Here is a 20,796-nt window from a genome sequence, read left to right as displayed (position 1 = left end):
ACTCTGTACAGTCTCTGGTTTAGTCAGTTTATCCAGGTCCCATCTCCTTAAATTCCCACCTTTTTGCAGTTTTTTCAGTTTTAGTCTACAGTTCATAACCAACAGATTGTGGTCACAGTCCACATCTGCCCCTGGAAATGTCTTACAATTTAAAACCTGGTTCGTAAATCTCTGTCTTACGAATATAAAATCTATCTGAAACCTGTCAGTATCTCCAGGCTTCTTCCATGTATACAACCTTCTTTTATGATTCTTGAACCAAGTGTTAGCTATGATTAAGTTGTGCTCTGTGCAAAATTCTACCAGGCGGCTTCCTCTTTCATTTCTTACCCCCAATCCATATTCACCTACTACGTTTCCTTCTCTCCCTTTTCCTACTACCAAATTCCAGTCACCCATGATTATTAAATTTTCATCTCCCTTCACTATCTGAATAATTTCTTTTATTTCTTCATACATTTCTTGAATTTCTTCGTCATCTGCAGAGCTAGTTGGCATATAAACTTGTACTACTGTAGTAGATGTGGGCTTCAATAGCCCTCTCTTACACTGGATAGGTTCTGTCTGATAGCCTTGCCACCTCCATCAGTAGCACAAGGCGAAACAAGAATTGCTTCTTCATGAAAAAGAAGCATCTGGTTTGTTACTGTTTCTAAGCTACAGAACAGGGTCCACCTGTAAAACCAAACAGTATATATCACAGCCTTCTAGATGTATCCTGTGCACGTTTGCTTGAAAGTAATTCAAGGAACCATTGAATTACTGCTTCAGTAAGTGGGCATAGCAGGAAGGTCATGTCACACATTTAATTATTTTTCAGGCACTTTGGATGTGATTTCTTTGTTGAAACTTTGGGAACTGACTGTCCACAAGTTCTAGTAATAAATAAAGAATAACTAATAAAATATTCTCGGGTTTCAAGGCTTCTTAAGTGGTTAATTGTGAGCTTTCAGCAGAGATCTCTTCTACTAATGTCAAGTGGTTGACTGTCGTGTGAATGCCACTGCCAGGCTTATATAGCCGCATTGTCACCAGTGACATCACTGGCGCTCAGTCCTGCACTGTACATTATAAAGTTTTGATCATGCACCTGCTTCAACCAGTTCATCTCTCCAGTTAGTCAGCCAGACTTTCGCACTATTGAACAGTGGCGCATAAGGTGTTTTCCCTACACTGTCCCAAAAAAGTCAGCTGTAGCGGAACATACAGTGGAAAACACACACTGAATTGCATTCAATGAGAGCTCTATTATTAAACGGACCAACAGCTTTCAGAATAGCATAATAAACTAAGTAATAGAGATCAAAATATCAGATAACACTCTCAAAGACGGTGCATTGCAGCTGAGTTCGGCCTGGAATCCTGTGATTCGGGAGTTGAGGCGAGTGGGGCAGTCGCACCACCAAAACATTACCATATATAGTGTGGAACTGAGCAACAGTTATGTCACTGGTAATGGCACAGCTATGTAAGCTTGGTAGCAGCATCCACACAACAGTCAACCACTTGACAATGGCAGAGGAAATCTGTGACGAAAGTTCGTAGGCAGTTAATCACTTGACACAACTTGAAATGCCAGAATATCTCATTACTTGATATTGCCACAAGATCACGCATTTGTACAAATAAAAAATAAATTGAAAATTGACATTTTCGGCACATCTCATGAATATCCCCCTTAAGCACTGGACAGAGATAAGAATAAGATTTGGATACCTTTTTTCACATACACGAAAGACAATCTCTCACTAACGTGGTTGCTCTGAACTTCCGTAACACCCCATTGCACTGGCTGCATCCAAAAGATTGCAGAGCTCTTTTCTGCTTTCTCCTATTACTGTTACCCCAGTTTAACATTATTTGATTAGAAACGTTATTTCATTTTAAGCTTCTGATCTGGCTTTCCTGTTTCCACATATGTTAATGTTATGCACGATATTCCCAGACCAATACATCCAAGACCATCTTTCTTCACATTCAATGATAACAGATGCACAGTGAAATGGGCTACAACCTCTAAATCTTGTTTATGCACCTGTCCACTGACCGGCACCTCAACTTAACCACTTGACCGATCTTTGCTCCATCCATTATTTTTATTCGACCCGGCACTTTCCTGTATTGTATTAATTAGTTAGTTGCTTCAAAAAAATTCAATTCCTCTAATTTTATTAGGAAAATGTATGCAACAGTTAGGAAGAATACTTCGATATTATTACTGGACTAATGTTCAAAAAGCAACAATATTCTAACAGCACACAAGAGTAGAAAAGGGGATAACAAATTAAACAGTTAGCGTTAAGTACAAATACAACTCTCATACTCACCAGACCACCAACTCGATCTCTCATTTCGTCAAATGGATGTGGGCTTTCAGAAAAGAAGGAGCTTTGCGAAGGAGTATCCATCATCACAATGTTGGGATCGTGTGGCAGCAGCATGTCACTCACCCACATTAATCCTCCCATATCTGTCAATTCAAACAAACCATTTCAATACAAAAAACCATTAGTAAAATCAAAATGGGCACCCTACACCTTCACAGGAGGAAGAAAAATACCAATTACCGTGTACAGTGCAAATCATACATTACTGTTACTTACAACACAGCTTTATAAAACAAGAAAATACAAAAATATTACATTACAGTAAGTAGACACAATTTTTCACGCAGAAAGTCAATGGTATAGAAACACCATAGTGAATACTAGAACAGAACAGAGAAAGAAAGGCATTACAAGGAAATTTAATTATTTGGGTTCACTACAATCTGACACCAAATTGCCACGGACCCAACTACAGCCAACACTCCCTAATACAATTAACCACTAGCATTCCAAAGGCACCACAGCGAGTAAACATTTGTTTACTCCTAATGGTGTGTACGCACTGACCGAACATGCCAAATGAACGTAGAGTATAACACACCTTTTACATAGGGGTCTTGTGGCATAAGATTAGACCCAAGACTTAATTGTCCTCTCTCCATCTCTTCTAGCTCTGCAACACAAAAGCAGTTTGTCGAGTGCATGCCTTTAGCAGCATCATTTATTCAATTCATAGTGAATTGCACAAATTTCAAGTTCTGTTCAAATTTTATTCAATCCTTTTAATGTGACATTATTAGGTCTACAACTTTGCTTCTGCCATTTTGCAGTAGACAGCAGTTGCGGCAAGTGGGGTTCAGGTGGTTGGTCATAGGCATAATACAATAAGCTTAGGCATCTGTAAACATAATGCCATAAATGTATTAGTTGACTTGTGATTGCATCATAAGGTTATTCTCGATTAAGTACGTCAACTTATGTACCCATTTCTCACTGTTTCAGGGAGGTTTTTATTTTCTGCTTTAACATGAAGAAATCTGTGGCCTTGGCTCTTAAAATTAGTGGAAGAACATGCAGAGAATGTTTTCAACACCTTAAGAACAGTGATTTTGATGTCGAAGACTGGCATGGCGGTGGAAGACAGCACGTTTTCATAGCTGCTGAAACACACTAAGACAGTCACAGGACATCATTATCAAAAGCAATTGATGTGCTCGAGCCCAGCACTGAAACACAAACGGCCACAATACAGCGATAGACACGTAAAGGTAATTTTGCAGCAGGTCAGTGCTCGACCCCATGTCGCAAAACCCGCCAAAATATACATGGAAACATTGAAATGAGAAGTACTATCCTTTCCACCGTATTCTCCATACGTTGCTCTCTCTGACTACCACCTTTTTCGATCTGTGGCATACAATCTTGCTGACCAGCACTTCTGATCATATGAACAAGTGCAAAATTGAATCGATTCATCGATCCCCAGAAAAGACGCCCAGTTCTTCCACCACGAGATTCGTATGCCATCCGAAAGATGGGAGAATGTAGTGGCCAGAAATGTGCAATACTATGAATCATAATTTTTTGTAAGTTTTTCACAATAAAGCCCTGAACTTTGAGAAAAAACGGCGGAAGCAAAGTTGTACACCTAGTATATAATGTGTTACATTTTTAAAAAAATTCCACTGATCGGAATAATACACTTATCAGTCACCAATTATATCTACTCCAAAATGCTGCAATTACACACAATTTTACTCCAGGATTAGTACAAGTACATAAAGTGGTAGTGGTGGTAGTAGTAGTAGTAGTAGTAGTAGTAGTAGGAGGAGGAGGAGGAGAGCCATACAGACACAAAATGTTGGTTTGTTCCACAGTCACATTTCCTTTATAGTTTAATACCCATTTAGCAATACATAAAGCACTTGTTTTACTACATTATTGTAACCACCAGAATGTGTACTGAAGGACAGTTTGCCTAATCTACATTCATACCCTGCAACTGATGCATGAGAGCGAATAGTTTGTACCACTGTTAGTCATTCTCTTCCCTGTTCCATTCACACATGAAGCTAGGGAAAGTTGATTGCCCACATTCCTCCACAGAAATCTGCTATCCCTCTTATCTGAATCTTTTGCAACATGTACGTTGGAGACAGCAGAACTATTCTAAAGTTTGTCACAAATTCTAGTCCTCTATCTATCTTAACAGTGCTTTGTGAAAATGAATGTCTTCTTCCCTCTAAAGATCCAGCATTTCCACAACATTCTCATAACGATCAAACTGACCGGCAACAACTTCACCAGCATATCTCTGAATTGCTTCGACAGCACACTTTCATGTGACCTGGTAGGGGTTCACTGTATCTACTCCAACCGTCTTCAATATCAACTCTCAGAACTGTTTAATGGGAACTGCCCTTACAAAACAGATTTCAATCCTGCAAACCATCTGACCTTAATCATCACTAGTCCTTGTCCCCATGCTCCATTTTCATTTCCTCATCAGTTTTCTGCCTCAAGTCACCTATCCATCATTCTACATCCTCACTGTTCTATTTTCAGTCTCACTCTGCTGTAATCTGTTCCCTGCCACCTCCAAACACATACATGTAATACCCTTCATGTTCTATGTAAGTAAAGTCTGGGGTGCACAGCCCACAACTGAGCTACTGAGGTACGGCATACCCTTTCTCCGTTGCAGCACTAGGAGGGGCCAACATTCCAGCCACCTTTGGAATAGTTCTCACTGAGGTGATGTGATACGTTGCAATTAAGATCACAGGATGCAACTGTTATCTGTGCAATACTCGTGTGCCCAAATGAGCGATACGACAAGTGATGAGACCCAGGAGCTGGCAGTAGCCTCGTGTGGTGTGTCGTTGCCAGTCTCGTTGCTAACAACTTCCAAATATGTGATGTATTTACTTGGACTACAAAGAGGTATTGCTGTTCTTCCAGCATTATAACAATTTTAATACTTTAGTTTCATCGTGCCATATGACCCAAAATGCACCAAACATAAATTGCCAGTGATTAAACTTATAACTGTAAACCTTTCACAATATGCGCCTTTTTAAATTAATATCAAAATATCACAAAAATTATGGGCAATAGCGCTAGGAAAACCAGATTATTACAAAGCTGCAATATCAGACTATAAGATAATGAAAAAACAACAACAACAACATTCCTTTTTTCCCAAATAATTTTGTGAAAATTGAATAGGAAAGGTTGCAAAACAGAACAAGTACAAGTTCCAACACAATTTTTGTCAATTTTTTATGCAAAAAGTAAAAGTTTTACTGAGAAACTAGCTACAGAGATGGATATGGCATCACTTGATCTGCATAACAATTTTTTGTTGAGGCTCATCAGATGACTTTCTGTGTATCATACAACACAGCTGCTGGAAGCAACCAGCACACTGTGTTGTTCCAGGCGATAAGACATTGTCGTATTGCTGCCGTACCAGTGTGAACCAGTTACATGGCTCCACCAATGTGGGTTGCTTCTGCATTGCATATCTCATCTATATTTACACAGATACTCCGCAAGCCACCATGTGGTGTGTGGCAAAGGATACCATGTAACACTACTTGTCATTCCATTTCCCATTCCACTCGCAAACAGAGCGGGGGAAAAACGACTACGCATATGTCTCCATATGAACACTGATTTCTCGCAATCTTATCTTCGTGATCCTCAAGCGCGATGTATGTTGACCACAATAGAATCATTCGGCAGTCAGCTTCACATGCCGGTTCTCTAAATTTTCTCAACAGTGTTTCTTGAAAAGAACGTGTCTTTCCTCCAGGGATTCCCATTTGAGTTCCCGAAGCATCTCCGTAACACTTACATGTTGTTCAAACCTAGTGTTAACAAATCAAGCAGTCTGCCTCTGAATTGCTACTATGTCTTCCTTCAATCCGACGTGGTACAGATCGCAAACACTAACAGTGCTCGAGACTACATCGCACCAGCATCCTATATGCGGTCTCCTTTACAAGTGAACCACTGTTTCCTAAAAGTCTCCCAATAAAGCAAAGTTGGCCATTCACCTTCCCTATCATAGTTCTCACATGCTTGTTCCACCTCATATAGTTTTGCAACATTACGCCCAGATGACTAGACACGGTCAAGCAGGACGCTAGTAATATTGTATCTGAACATTACAGGTTTGATCTTCCTTCTAACCCACATTAACTTACATTTTTCCACATTTGAGGGTAGCTACCATTCATCACACCCAATTGAAAATTTGTCAAAGTCAGGCTGTATCTTCCTACAGTCACTCAACTTCGACATCTTACAGTACACCGTGACATCAGCAAACAACTGCAGATTCCTGCCCACCCCGTCCACCAAATCATTTATGTATATAGTGTACAGTGGTTCTATCACACTTCCCTGGGGTACTCCTGATGAAACCCTCACCTCTGATGAACAGTTGCCGTCGAGGACAAGATACTGGGTTCTATTACGTAAGATGTATTCGACCCACTCACGTATCTGTGAACTTCGTTAACAGCCTGCAATGGGCACTAAGTCAAATGCTTTCTGGAAATTATAAATATGGATTCTGCCTGTTGCCCTTCATCCACAGTTCTCAGTATATGTGGATAACAAGTAGTATCGCTTACCGTATCACATATCTTATCATCTCAGTGAGAACCACGCCTTTTCCCCTGGAAAAGATAACTGGTACTTGGTTGATAGGAGATTGAGTGTTCTTGGAACCACCCTGGAAGGACTGAAACCGAAAAAAGTCCCCACCCCAATACAGAATTGACACTGGGAACTGCAGGGGCAGAGTCTATGCTGTACCAACTAGACCACCAATGCCATCATTTTGGGCCTATCAGGTTTGTATTTATACTCAATAACGATCTTCCACTTGCACTCTCAAAACACGAAAACTTTGTTCTTTCTGCAGTCAATGCAAGTACAGAAATGAAAAACAGTAATAATTCTACAACAGGACAGGTGGCGAAATATATGAAAATATCAACATGTGGTTGCAGAAAAGTAATTGCTAAAATGGAATTGTTAAACTCTGACAAGATTCAACATGTGCAGTTAGCTTTTAGAATTAAACGTAATTCAAAATCTGAATAGGAGAATTCATATCCTCGACTTTTTGAATTGCATTACTATAGTTGCACTATAGCTGATCACAACTATCTTAGACTTTAAAATGAAAAATTAGTCTGTTCTGCACATTTTAAATTGCAGATAAATTATGGAATAATTGTTTGAGGAAAATTTTTTACAGAAAAGACATTTTCAGAAGTGTTACAAAACTTAAATCTTGCGTTAGACCTAGAACGTTCTGCAGTTACCCTATATAATCCAAAGTATCAGGGCACCTATTAGTGTTCATCCTTCAACTTTTACTCTTCCGGGGATACTTTCAATGAGGTGTCTGAACGTCTGTCGAGGAGTAACAGCCCATTCTTTCTCACAAGCTGAAACCAGAGAAGGTAGTGATACTGAACACTGGGGTCTGGAGATCAATTATCCCATAGGAGGTATTCCATTGTGTTCAGGTCGAAACTCTAAAACAGGCCAGTCCATTTCAGGAAAATTATGGTTCACACAGTATTGTGGCATAGATGATGCTATATGACAAGGTGCACTGTCATGCTGATACAATCCATCACGTCTCCAAACTGTTCCCCTAATGCGTGCAGTACACAGTCCTATAAAATGAGTTTGTATTATTCTGCATTTAGTCTTTTCTTAAGCACAATACAGGGACTACACACTAACCATGAAACTCATCCCTATACTGTAACATCACCACCTCCTCACCTCACTGTTAACACTACACATGATGGCAGCTAATGTTTTACAGGTATTCGTCAAACCCAGATCCTTCCACCAAATGTCAATGAGGTGCAGAGCAATCCATCACACCAAATCACTCGTTTTCAGTCATCCACTTTCCAGTGGCACTGCTCTTTACACCACCTCAAGTGTTGCTTATCACTGACTACAGAAACACGTGGCTTATGAGGAGCTGCACAACTGAGGTACCCCATTCTTTTTAATTTCCTATGCACAGGCATTGTGCTAGCTGGACTGATGGTGGTGCTTTAACATGCACAAATGATGCGTTTTCCTGATTCCATCCAAGTTTTTACAACCACCCTTGCAATGCTCGACACCACCTGCCGCCAATATGTCTGTCTGGTCTTGGTTTAGCTATGGTTCTTCTTTCCCCTTTCCACTTTACTGTAATGTCAGCAACGGTCGAATTGGGCAGCTAGGTTGAAATGTCCTTAACAAATTTGTTCCTCGCAGTTTTTTCTATCCTGCTTTGCACAGGTGGAACACAGTTTATGACACCTCACAGTTGTGGTAACACAGAGACTTGTGGAACAAACAGCAGGTTCCTGAACTTGATGATTGTAGAGTTCACGAAGCCAATGGGTAACCAAAATTGTGTACATTAACAATCTGAATCAAAACCACAATAGAGGCACAGTCAAAACTCTACTGACCTATGGCACATATTTAACGCTTCGACAAAATAGCTCTGTGAACAAGGGAGAATGTCTGACCATTGCAGGCTGAGGCATTTACAGGCAGTCTTGTGTCAGTGGATGGCTCCATGTGACATGCTTGCAGCTGCGGGGGTACCTCGTTCAGGAGCAAGATTCGGCTAGAGTATGTACACAAGCTCACCTGTTCTCCATTTAAATCTACATCTACAGCTAGATGATTATCTGTAATTCACAATTAAGAGCCTGGCAGAGGGTTCTTCAAACCACTGTTAACTGAGTGTAAGTGCAGACAAGAAAAGAAAAATTTCCCGGATTTTTTTCTGGATATAGACACACTTTTTCCCAAAGAGTTAAGTTTTGAATGTGAGCCACACACCCCTTAATTTAAGAAGTTCCTCACACATTCTCATAGGTAACATAATTCACCCTGTGTAAAAGAAAATTCATTTTGAAAGTAACACTTCTCAAACCACCATTTGCAATATTTTCCCATGACCTGATAAAAAATGTCCCACACACGAGCGATGAATTTCAGATCTGTCAAAGGCAATATTGTCTGTAATCGGTCCCTCACCTTAACACCCCACCCATGAGTGAATTGCCACACAATTTCAATCACTATTATGAATGTCACTGTGTCGACAAATTCTGCTATGGGAAATGAACTGCTATGTTTAGCAGCAGTTGCAGCCAATTTCTGTATCACCAGGACTACTTTCAAAAACTAAATTTAAAATAAACGAGAATTATAATTTATTAAACTTGTTCTGAAGCACTCTTCTTGAGACGTGTATGTTACTTTACAGAAAATATTACATTTTTCACTGACATCGAATGGGTTGTGTAAATTCTTTTACTTTATTAGTCCTCCATTTGTTTTTGTTCATTAGTCTTATAATTTGACTGCAAGTATTTACACAATTTACTTGTTGTGTCTATAGAGATGTTGTCTACAGCAGTACTATCAATTACAATTACTCTTGTTATAATTGTATGAAGGAGAACTACATTATATGAAATGACAACTGATTTGAGTAGAATTGTATAATACATTTGCCTTTGACATTTAAATTAAAATGTCCTTATAACATTAGAGTAGGTACATGTGTCATTGTATTTAAAAGTCAAAACCTTTAATAATGTGCATAATTATTTCATAAGTAACTCAAAATTGTAAGAGGGAGGCCTTTATTTCATGACTATGAATTTCCCATCACTCCCACTTATCTAGCACGAGCTTCAAATGCTAATCATTGGAAAATTGGAGGGTGTCTTTTGCATAACTTCTTAATATAAAACGCAACTCCAGCTTCAACATAACTTCTCAGAGCAGTCCATGGAGCCTGGATAACTTTAAATTCTAATGTAAATTTATTACTTAATGTGGGCAAAGCGAAACTGAACAAAATTCCACAACCACCCCTAATAAATAGAGAAACAAGTCACAACCATATTGCTACACACCTATGCTAACCTGCCAGGCAGCCATAATGTGAGCACGAATTGCATGTGATTCAACTGATTGCCTGGGATTTCTATACGATCGGCGACCGATCATTGAGATTTCCCCACATGTGTGATCTAGGACACAATCAGTTGCCTGTGTGACAAAGTGCTGTGATCTGTCACTCATGTGTGGGACCCTTAAACATTTGGGATGTCACACTTATCAAAAGCAGTTTATTGTTATCAAGTATTGCATAGTCATCTTCCTAAAGTGTCTGACACATTTTGCTGTCAGCAGACGCCTGTGTGCACAGTGTTTCGTTACCGTAAATGACAAATGTTCTTTGCAACTGAAGTTTTATTATGGTGTTATTCCCTTGTTTACGTTTTATTGCTGCAGTAGCAGGCAAAACTAAAATTCTTTGTTAGATTAGAAGTTCTTACCATTCAAAATTACAAAAATTTGACTGAAAATTAAACCAATGAAATATGTATCACCACCTACAGGCAATTTAAAGTAGGTGTCTGCAAGATATTTGAAAAATAATGGCCCCCAGCCTATATTTCCAACAATTTCTCCGGCCTAGAAATTGAATACAGATCAATATTTGCTGAGCATTAATGGTAGACTTAAGATCCCACAAATTCAAAGTGATCCATTCAGTTTCTTAACTACAACAATGGGCATAGCCCACTGACTAGATGATAATGGGGATATAACTCGCATATTTTGCACACTCTGTAGTTTTGCTGTAAATTGATTGCACATTGTGAAAGGCACTGGACAAGCTCTACAAAACTTGGGCACTGCTGACCTCTTGTCACCCAAGAGCTGACTAGAAGCAGGGTTGGTTGTCAAACTACAGAGTTATAATTAGCTTGGACTAAGATCTGACCTCACAATGCCATCAACTGGCAATTGTACATCACCCCTCTGCTCTGAGAGGACCTCAGCTGGGGGAGTCAATGCACCAGTATGTGTCCTCATTAATCAGTGACACAGTCATGACTGTGTCTAACCAAAAATCTGATGATGTTCCGCTAATGCCCAGTTGCAACTCGAGCCTCTGCATCCCATTTACTGCTGCTGCTATGGGGACCAGCAAAATAGTGTGCAGCGCACTGACAGCCGATGCTGTTGTCACATGCAGACCGAGGCAGACACATGCTACAAGCCCTGGTATGCAGCATGCAAAACAGGTGATGTCACAGGAAGGGCAGTGAATTCATTGATAATGTGGGCTGGACACGAATACCAATGGTGTACCGCTAATGAATGAACTAAATACCGAATCCCGTGTCACTGGACTACCAGGTGCCCAGTAAACCTGATTACGACATTAACTGGAAGTCATCAGTTCATCACAGAGCACATTGGCGACTTAATACCACTAAAAAAAGTCGACACCAGAAGAATCTTGAAACATAATTTGTGCAAATGCAATTATTTTGTGAGCTCTGGCAAGTTTTAGCACATCACTCAGGGTTGGATCAAATGACTCTGAAGTCTTCGCACTAACCTCTTTATCACGAGGAAGACGTATGACATAATCATGGATTAATGAGTCCGCATACGATGTGTCACACTGTTCACATGAAAAAATCACACTTGTGCGCTAAGCCTTACAAGTGAGCAGCCCATGCTGTGTATGTTTGCTTACGTTGCGTAACACTTCGATTAAATGTGAACCTAGTTGCAACTATGCAGCTTTGGTGACATTAATAGTCAGTCAGTAAACCACAAATATTGGAAAAGCTCTACTACTGGGCTCTCAAATGGCTCTGAGCACTATGGGACTTAACACTTGATGTCATCAGTCCTCTAGGACTTAGAACTACTTAAACCTAACTAATCTAAGGACATCACACACATCCATGCCTGAGGCAGGATTCGAACCTGCGACCGTAGCAGTCGCGTGGTTCTGGCGGCCACAGTGGCTGGCTACTGGGCTCTGAGAGTGAGCATAGTTTTTGTACCACTGTGTACAGTTGACTACTAGAAGACAGTAAGAGTGCACTCTGAAGTTCTGGACCAGTTCCTTGACTTTCCATGCAGTGAAGAAAAAAGTAACATAAACAGACCTCCCAACTCTCATGTGTCACATTGAAGCAAGCGAACGGAGGAGGAGGAGGAGGAGGAGGAGGAGGAGGTAATTGCAGCTGCAGACTGTTGTTGGTTTTACATCAGCAGTAACAGCATTTTCTTAGCTGCTGTAGCAAATTCCACTGCTGTTTGTGCTGCAACAACTTTAGAAATTCAGGATCCATGCTGCACTGGAATAGTAGCACAGCAATAAAGTTGTCATCATCACTTTTGTATCTTACTCTGCGAACACAGTTTACTATCACTCGTACTGGCAACAATGCAGACACTGGTAGAAAAAACGGTGGGTGCCTGAGGTCGACTATGGTGGAGTTCAAGAAGTGAATGGCTAGCTAATAACACGTTCAGAGAGTAGCAAAGTTGTATTAAGTGTATATATGAACACTCCAGGCAGCAATCTGAATCAAAAATGTAATATAGGCAAGGTCAAAACTCTACTGACCAATGACACTTACTTAATGTTTCAGTGAACTATCACGACTGACTGGCCAGTGTCGTGTCAGTATTTTCAAGCACTCTTGTGTAAGTGGATGGCTCCATGTGACGTGCTCGTAGGTTCAGCAGTGTCTTGCACAGGAGCAAGTTGCGGCTGGAGTACTTAGCCTGATAATCTCTGAACTGTTGTCCATACCAACACCTGGGCTAGATGGGGAATCCAAATCATTACCACATGCTAAATAGTTGATGTCCACCAACTACACCACGTTTGAAGTGCCTGAGCTCTCAAGACCAAGCCATAATCCTGTTGGTGCTTCCCGACTGATGACAGAATACTCCCTGTCTCTTTTTATGATGATGATTCCACCTCTTAACATCTATTGCTCAATTACATGTTACGCTGGGGTTTCCAGATACTTTGGTTCAGATAGAGTTATGTTTCCGAAATGGTTCAAATTTATAAAACTGTTTTCAGTATATACAGGCATGTATGTCTTTCGTCATTACCAATATCTGAAAGGATTACAGATTATCTACACACAGTCTTCAAACATGTGACACCAGTACAGAAAAGAATTATATGCAGGGTGTATACACGGAAATAGAAAAAAAATTTCAGATTTTTCCTGGATAAAAATACACTTTTTCCCGGGTGAAAATACACATTTTCCTGGGTGAAAATTTCCCTTGGAACTGTAAAACTTATCAGTTCCTTGAGTGATAAAGGTTTTATACACCACTTCCTGGCTCTTTAGAAAATGAAACCAAGCAAAAAAATAATACATTTTGGAAAGATCTTTGATGCGCAGCAACATGTGAAGGGCTTATTTCAATAGTGGTACAAGTCCACTTGTCAAAAAATGGAGTTATCCTCACGTAGATACTAACGCAATAGTACATAGTGGGGCAGTTCCAGCTTCGTCCTGCTGCCAACACAGTGCACCTCAATGCTGACGCTTTAGAGAAAGCAAGCAAGAATTTATTTCAGTAGTGGTAGAGGCCCGTGTGCTTTTGTGCATTGCAGCGTGTTGCTATTTCTTGCGAAGATGATGGATTCAGGAGCATTATCAAGAGACTGTGATACAATTGACGATCCAGATTTTCAAACGATTGCAGGTAAAAAGAATTTACTTACTTTTCTCTCAGCATTATAGACATTTTGTTCCAAAAAAGGAATATGCGAGAACGAAAGTTATGTTGACAATAACAATGGCAAATGAAGGTGTCCATCTTAATGTATTTCAACAATACAAGAGAAGGAAAGTTGCTACTCACCATATAGCGGAGATGCTGAGCCGCGATAGGTACAATAAAAAGATTCACACAATCATAGCTTTCAGCCATTAAGGCCTTTGTCAGCAGTACACACACACACACACACACACACACACACACACACACACACACACACACCTGCAGTCTCAGAGAGCTGAAACTACACTGCGAGCAGTAGCACCAGTGCATGATGTGACTGGCGACTGGGTGGGGGTAAGAAGGAGGCTGGGGCAGGGAGGGGGAGGGATAGTATGGTGGGAGTGGCAGACAGTGAAGTGTTGCAGTTTAGATGGAGGGTAGGAGAGAAGGTGCGGAGGGGGTAAGTAACAGAAAGCAGAGACATAAAAATAAAAGAAATTAAAATACTGGGTGTGGCAGTGAAATGACGGCTCTGTAGTGCTGGAATGGGAACAGGGAGGGGGCTGGATGGGTGAGGACAGAGACTAACCAAGGTTGAGGCCAGGAAGGTTACGGGAAGGTAGGATTTATTGCAGAGAAAGTTCACACCTGCGCAATTCAGAAAAGCTTGTGTTGGTGGGAAGGATCCATACGGCACAAGCTGTGAAGCCGTCATTGAGATGAGGGGTATCATGTTTGGCAGCGTATTCAGCTACAGGGTGGTCCACTTGTTTTTTGGCCACAGTTTGTCGTTGGCCGTTCATGCGGACAGACAGCTTGTTGGTTGTCATGCCTACATAGAATGCAGCACAGTGGTTGCAGCTTAGTTTGTAGATCACATGACTGGTTTCACAGGTAGTCCTGCCTTTGATGTGATTGGTAATGTTAGTGACCAGACTGGAGTAAGTGGTGGTAGTAGGATGTATGGGACAGGTCTTGCATCTAGGTATATTACAGGGGTATTAGCCATGAGGTAAGGGATTGGGAGCAGGGGTTGTGTAAGAATGGACGAGTATATTGTGTAGGTTCTGTGGACGGCGGAATACCACGGTAGGAGGGGTACTCCAGTCTGGTCACTAACATTACCAATCACATCATAGGCAGGGCTATCTGTGAAACCAGTCATGTGATCTACAAACTAAGCTGCAACCACTGTGCTGCATTCTATGTAGGCATGACAACCAGCAAGCTGTCTGTCTGCATGAAAGGCCAACGACAAACTGTGGCCAAAAAACAAGTGGACCACCCTGTAGCTGAATACGCTGCCAAACATGATACCCCTCATTTCAATGACTGCTTCACAGCCTGTGCCATATGGATCCTTCCCACCAACACCAGCTTTTCTGAATTGCGCAGGTGGGAACTTTCCCTGCAATACATCCTATGTTCCTGTAACCCTCCTGACCTCAATCTTAGTTAGTCACTGTCCTCACCCATCCAGCCCCCTCCCTGTTCCCATTCCCATTCCAGCACTACACAACCGTCATTTCACCGCCACACCCAAGTCTTTTAATTTCTTTTATTTCTCTCATTTCCGCTACTTACCCCCTCCCATTCCGCACCTTGTCTCCTGTCTGCCACTCCCACCATATTATCCCTCCCCCTCCCTGCCCCAACCTCCTCCTTACCCCCACCCAGTCGCCACTCCCATAATGCAGTGGTGCTACAGCTCGCAGTGTAGTTTCAGCTCTGAGACTGCAGATGTGTGTGCAAGTTGTGAGTGTGTGTGTGTGTGTGTGTGTGTGTGTGTGTGTGTGTGTGTGTGTGTGTGTGTCTACTGCTGACAAAGGCCTTAATGGCCGAAAGCTATGATTGTGTGCATCTTTTTATTGTACCTATCGCAGCTCAGCATCTCCGCTATATGGTGAGTAGCAACTTTCCTTCTCTCGTATTGTTACATTCCAACCTGGATTTTCCATTGTTTGATTAATGTATTTCACATATACAGATGTTTTCAATCCTCTGGTGCTCTATAAATCATAACTTGTGTTACTTTCTATCTAGATACCAGTACCGATGATGAAACTTCCAATGAAAGTGCAAAAAATGATGAAATAGGAGACACTGTTACTGATACCTGTGTGAACGGTGCAGCCGCAAATATGTAGACAAAAAGGAAGCATACTCAAACCAAGAAGGGTGCAAGGAAAACTGACATATATGACAAGCATATTCGAAAGAATAAAAGGAACACTGGAGAGTTATACATCACAGAAACTGGTAAATTAATTCCTCCAAAAACATTTTGCAATGTGGACTGCAGGTGTGCACGTAAATGTTTTAATAAAATTTCAGAGTATGAGAGGAAGACGTTATTTGACAATTTCTGGGCTATGGGTGATATTAATTGCCATAATAGTTATCTGAACAGAAGAATGCTGAAGATTAGATGGATATCACATAATTAATGAGGAGGTATTGAATAGAACTGGGGAGAAGAGAAATTTGTGGCACAACTTGACTAGAAGAAGGGATCAGTTGGTAAGACATATTCTGAGGCATCAAGGGATCACCAATTTAGTATTGAAGGCAGCGTGGAGGGTAAATATCGTAGAGGGAGTCCAAGACATGAATACACTAAACAGATTCAGAAGGATGTAGGTTGCAGTAGGTACTGGGAGATGATGAAGCTTGCACAGGATAGAGTAGCTTGGAGAGCTGCATCAAACCAGTCTCTGGACTTAAGACCACAACAACAACAGTTATCTGAGTGGCCGCATTTAAGAATTTCAATTACTTGTGAACGGAAACTGTGCAATAGTATGCAAGAAATTTTTCTTTAATACTTTTGACATTTCTAATGAATGACTCGCTAGGCTTTTAACAAAAAGCAAGGAAGAAGGTACACCTCACCTTGATGGAAGGGGTAAACCATCAGAACAAATTCTCTGTACCGGAAGGTCTGGTCAACAATGTAAAGGAACACACCTAAAGCTTTCCAGTTTCAGAGAGCCATTAAGCAAGGAAGGATAATCCCCACAAAAGCTTTTTAAATTCTGAGCTGTGTGTGGCCAAAATGTACGATTTGTTCAAAGGTATTCAGATTCAGATTCTTTGTTTGCCATTTACCACATGCAATGAAATAGGCATTCCAATTATGTTAAGATACATAAAAAGTTACTACATTAGTGAGTGTTTACATTATAAGTACAAATTATTTATGCTACATTAATCAATATACAGTATTGGAATCATAGACTTAAAACTCAATTTCTATGTTACAAGTATCCATGAATTCTGAGAGACTGTAGTGTGGATTCTCTATTAACCATTTGTTCAGTTTACTTTTAAAATTATTGAAAGGTGTATTGAGTGCAGTATGTGGTAATTTGTTAAATAATTTCAAACAGTTCACTTTGTGAGAGTTGCCTGTTTTTGTCAGCCTATGTCTAGGAATGTCAATACTCTCTCTGTTTCTGGTGTCATGTAAGTGTATGTTCTTTCTGGTGTTGAATTTTGTTGTGTTCTTTTTAGCATATATCAGTGATGAATAAATATAAAGATTTATCACTGTCATTATTTCCACTTTGATGAATAAGGGACGGCAATATTCCCTTGGACCAACCTTGCACATTATTCATAGCACCTTTTTCTGCATCAGTAGTACATCACTGACATGACATGAGTGGCCCCATAGTAACAGCCCATAAGATATATGAGACTGAAAAGGTCCAAAGTAAGCTGTTCAGAGATATTTGTTACTCACTAGATCAGACAGTTTCCAGATGAGATAGGACACCCTCGATAACTTTTTGCAGACCTGGTTGATATGGGGTTGCCAGTTAAGTTTGGAATCAATGTGTATTCAAAGTAGTTTTACGGATTTTGGTTCTACCTCATTAGCCAGTCCCAACTGCAGATGCTAAGTTTTCTCTGGATTACATAGAAGTTTGTTAGCTGAGAACCAGTTTAGTGTTAAGGTGAGAGTGTCCTGTGATTTCTGGTGTAGCTTTGATAAATTTCGATCTGTGCTGATTAAGGTTGTATCATCCTCATAGCAGATAACTGACTCAGGCCGAACATACGATGGCAAATCATTAATTGCAATAATGAAGAAGAAAGGACCAAGGACAGAGCCCTGAGGTACACCAGATGTGACATTATTCACAGAAGAGAGTGTGTTTTGAATGGACACAAATTGTCTCTTGTTATGTAGGTAAGAATTGATTATTTCCAACTCTGTATTATTTATACCATAATACTTTAGTTTGGATAGTAGGATGTCAAAGGGGATACAATCAAATGCCTTACTCAGATCATGAAGTTCGAGTGAGACGGTTTGTTTATTTTCAAATGCTGTTAATGTCAGATTAACTATTTCAAGGGCTGCAGAGGTGGTATTTCTCCCGTGTAGAAAACTGTGCTGTCTATTACACAGAAGGTCATACTTTTCAAAATAGTTGCTTAGTTGTTTGTGGAAAATTGCTTCAAATATTTTTGAAAGGATTGGTACAACAGACACTGGACTGTAGTTTTCAGGAAGGTCTTTTTCCCCCTTTTTGTATATAGGTATAACTTTGGAAATTTTGAGCTGATCAGGGAAAACTCCAACTTCTAGGCATTTATTCACAATAAAAGCAAGAGGATTGCAAATGAAGTGTATTGTCATTTTTATTGTGTAGTTAGATATCCAGTAGTAGTATATGCTTTTCGAGTTTGAAATTTTTTTAACAATATTTATTATACCTGTGGGTGTGACAGGGTCCCAACGAAATTCATGCCCTTTAGGTAGCTGATGCATATCTCAGAATAAAAAACTTGTGGGGGAGCACATCTATTGAAAAATCTTTAACAAAGACTTCAACCTGTCATTTCGACCACCACGGAAAGACACTTGCTCTTTTTGTGACAAATTGAGCTTTGAAATGGATGCTGCTACCAATGCAGAAGAAAAAACAAAGCCTCAAACTGAAAAGGAGCTTCACCTTAGGAGGGCTGAAGCTGCAAGAACAGCAATGGCTACAGACACATTTTGCAGTCAAGAGGCAGATTTCCAGATGTTCGTGTTTACCTTTGATCCGCAAAAAGCATTTGCATTCCCTAAACTGACAACATCAATATCATACTACAAAAGATACACGTATGTTTATAATTTTGGATGCCACAATTTAACTGATGGCAAAATCCATATGTAATTTTGGGATGAAACATCTGGATCAAGGGGTTCACAGGAAATTGGTACCTGTTTATTGAAACATATTGAAAAGTGTGTCATTTCTCTAAAACAGGCAGTTGCGTACAGTGACACATGTGGTGAGCAAAACAGGAACATAAATATTGCCCTAACACTAATGAAAGTGTCACAATCTCCTCTATTTCATGTCAACACTACTGATTTACAGTTCCTGCACCCAGGTCACTCATACCTGCCAAATGACAGTATTTTGCCAGACAGAAAAAAAAATTAGAAAGAGTTTCTGTTTTCCCCAGATGATATTTTTGAAACAATTAGGAAAACTGGCAGAAAAAATAAATTTGTATGCACAGAAATGAAGCATTCCGACTTTTTAGCACTGAAACAGTAACAAAATGCAGTGGTAAGAAGGACGAAAGATGATGAGTATGTTCAATGTAATTGGCTGAAAATAATATGGATACATTTTGAGAGGCAGAAACCATACAAAATGCTCTACAAGGAGACAATGGATGATGACATTGACTTCCACGTCCTAAGCTTTGCTCCCAAATGTGGTAGAGGGAGACCACTTGAGAAAAGTGGTGAAAAAGAAAAAGCAGAATACACTTGATTTGCTCCTTTATATTCCAGCTATCAAACATAGTTATTTCCTTGCTCTACAAACTGGAAACAGGGGCCTCGAACATGAAGAAGAAGAAGAAGAATAAGAAGAAGAAGGAGAATGTAATCCTTAGATTTACAGAAACAAATTGACCTGAAACATATCTGCCTGTGTAATTCAATTATACATGTGAATTTAATAAGAAGGACATTAAAACTGTAATAAAAATTTATTGCAATAAAAGAATTAACAGGTTTATATACAATGTTCAATTTATTTTATTTCAACAGTGGTACAGCTCCATTACCTCCATTTTTCTGCCTATAATGCTGTTGAAATTAATGATCCAAACTAATAGAAAGGTTCATCTCTAGCAACAAGCCATATACTTGAATATTTCTGGTATTTCAACTGCAGATTTTTCAGTGCTCATTCAACTTTAGGACAAAATGAACAAAAATGGACTTGTACCCCTATTGAAATAAGCCCTTTATGTACACTGTATATTTTCGTATTACAGAAGTATAAATAGGAATTCCACCAAACACAGCACGTTATTATCCGAAGCATTGAAATCCAGATTGTGATATGCTTTTGCCAGCCAATCACAGCTCACGTCATGTTATTGTCAGCAGATGAACGCATATATTCAGAACATAGGACACTTGATGTAGTCAGCCAATAGCTACATTATTGTTAAGTAGAGCGGATACAAATAGGAGAAGTTTATGGTTTAAATTAATAAACATATAGTATAGCTACAAGAAAAGCTAAGCTTTCCCATATAATACTGTTTCTTTCTTTCTTTCTTTTTTGCGAGTGTTCCCCTTTAAGTTATATCGAACACAAAAGAGCCAGTAAAATTTTAAATGATGACATAAATTTCTTGTCTTCTGTAACCAAAATTCTTCTAAGTGACTGGTCCTCAAAGTGTTATGTTTTGAATGAGAATCAATCACTCTGTGATTTACGAAATTCATCGCACATTTTCACACACCACATAATTCGCCTTGGGTAAAAAGAAATTTACTTTGAAAGTAACACTTCTCAAACCATCATAT

At 39.8% G+C, this 20,796-nt stretch overlaps 1 protein-coding gene across 6 annotated transcripts in view; it reads right to left on the bottom strand.

Annotated features, from left to right (window-relative positions):
- LOC126194696 (polycomb protein Sfmbt-like) overlaps positions 1 to 20,796 on the bottom strand; it is a 316,496-nt gene that overhangs the window by 259,428 nt on the left and 36,272 nt on the right. For 3 of the 6 annotated variants that reach the window (XM_049932916.1, XM_049932915.1, XM_049932921.1), the window contains exons 2-3: positions 2,929 to 3,000; positions 2,328 to 2,470 (exon numbers count right to left, since the gene is read on the bottom strand). In XM_049932916.1, coding sequence (XP_049788873.1) covers positions 2,328 to 2,470; positions 2,929 to 2,989 — 204 coding nt within the window. In that variant the 5' untranslated portion in view covers positions 2,990 to 3,000. The remainder of the gene's footprint in view (positions 1 to 2,327; positions 2,471 to 2,928; positions 3,001 to 20,796) is intronic. The other 3 variants (XM_049932918.1, XM_049932919.1, XM_049932920.1) reach the window with 1 other exon arrangement.

Source organism: Schistocerca nitens, chromosome 7, assembly GCF_023898315.1.
Source record: "Schistocerca nitens isolate TAMUIC-IGC-003100 chromosome 7, iqSchNite1.1, whole genome shotgun sequence".
Lineage (NCBI taxonomy): Eukaryota > Metazoa > Arthropoda > Insecta > Orthoptera > Acrididae > Schistocerca > Schistocerca nitens.
Note: the sequence above shows the minus strand (reverse complement) of the source record. Positions and strands in the feature narration are given on the sequence as shown.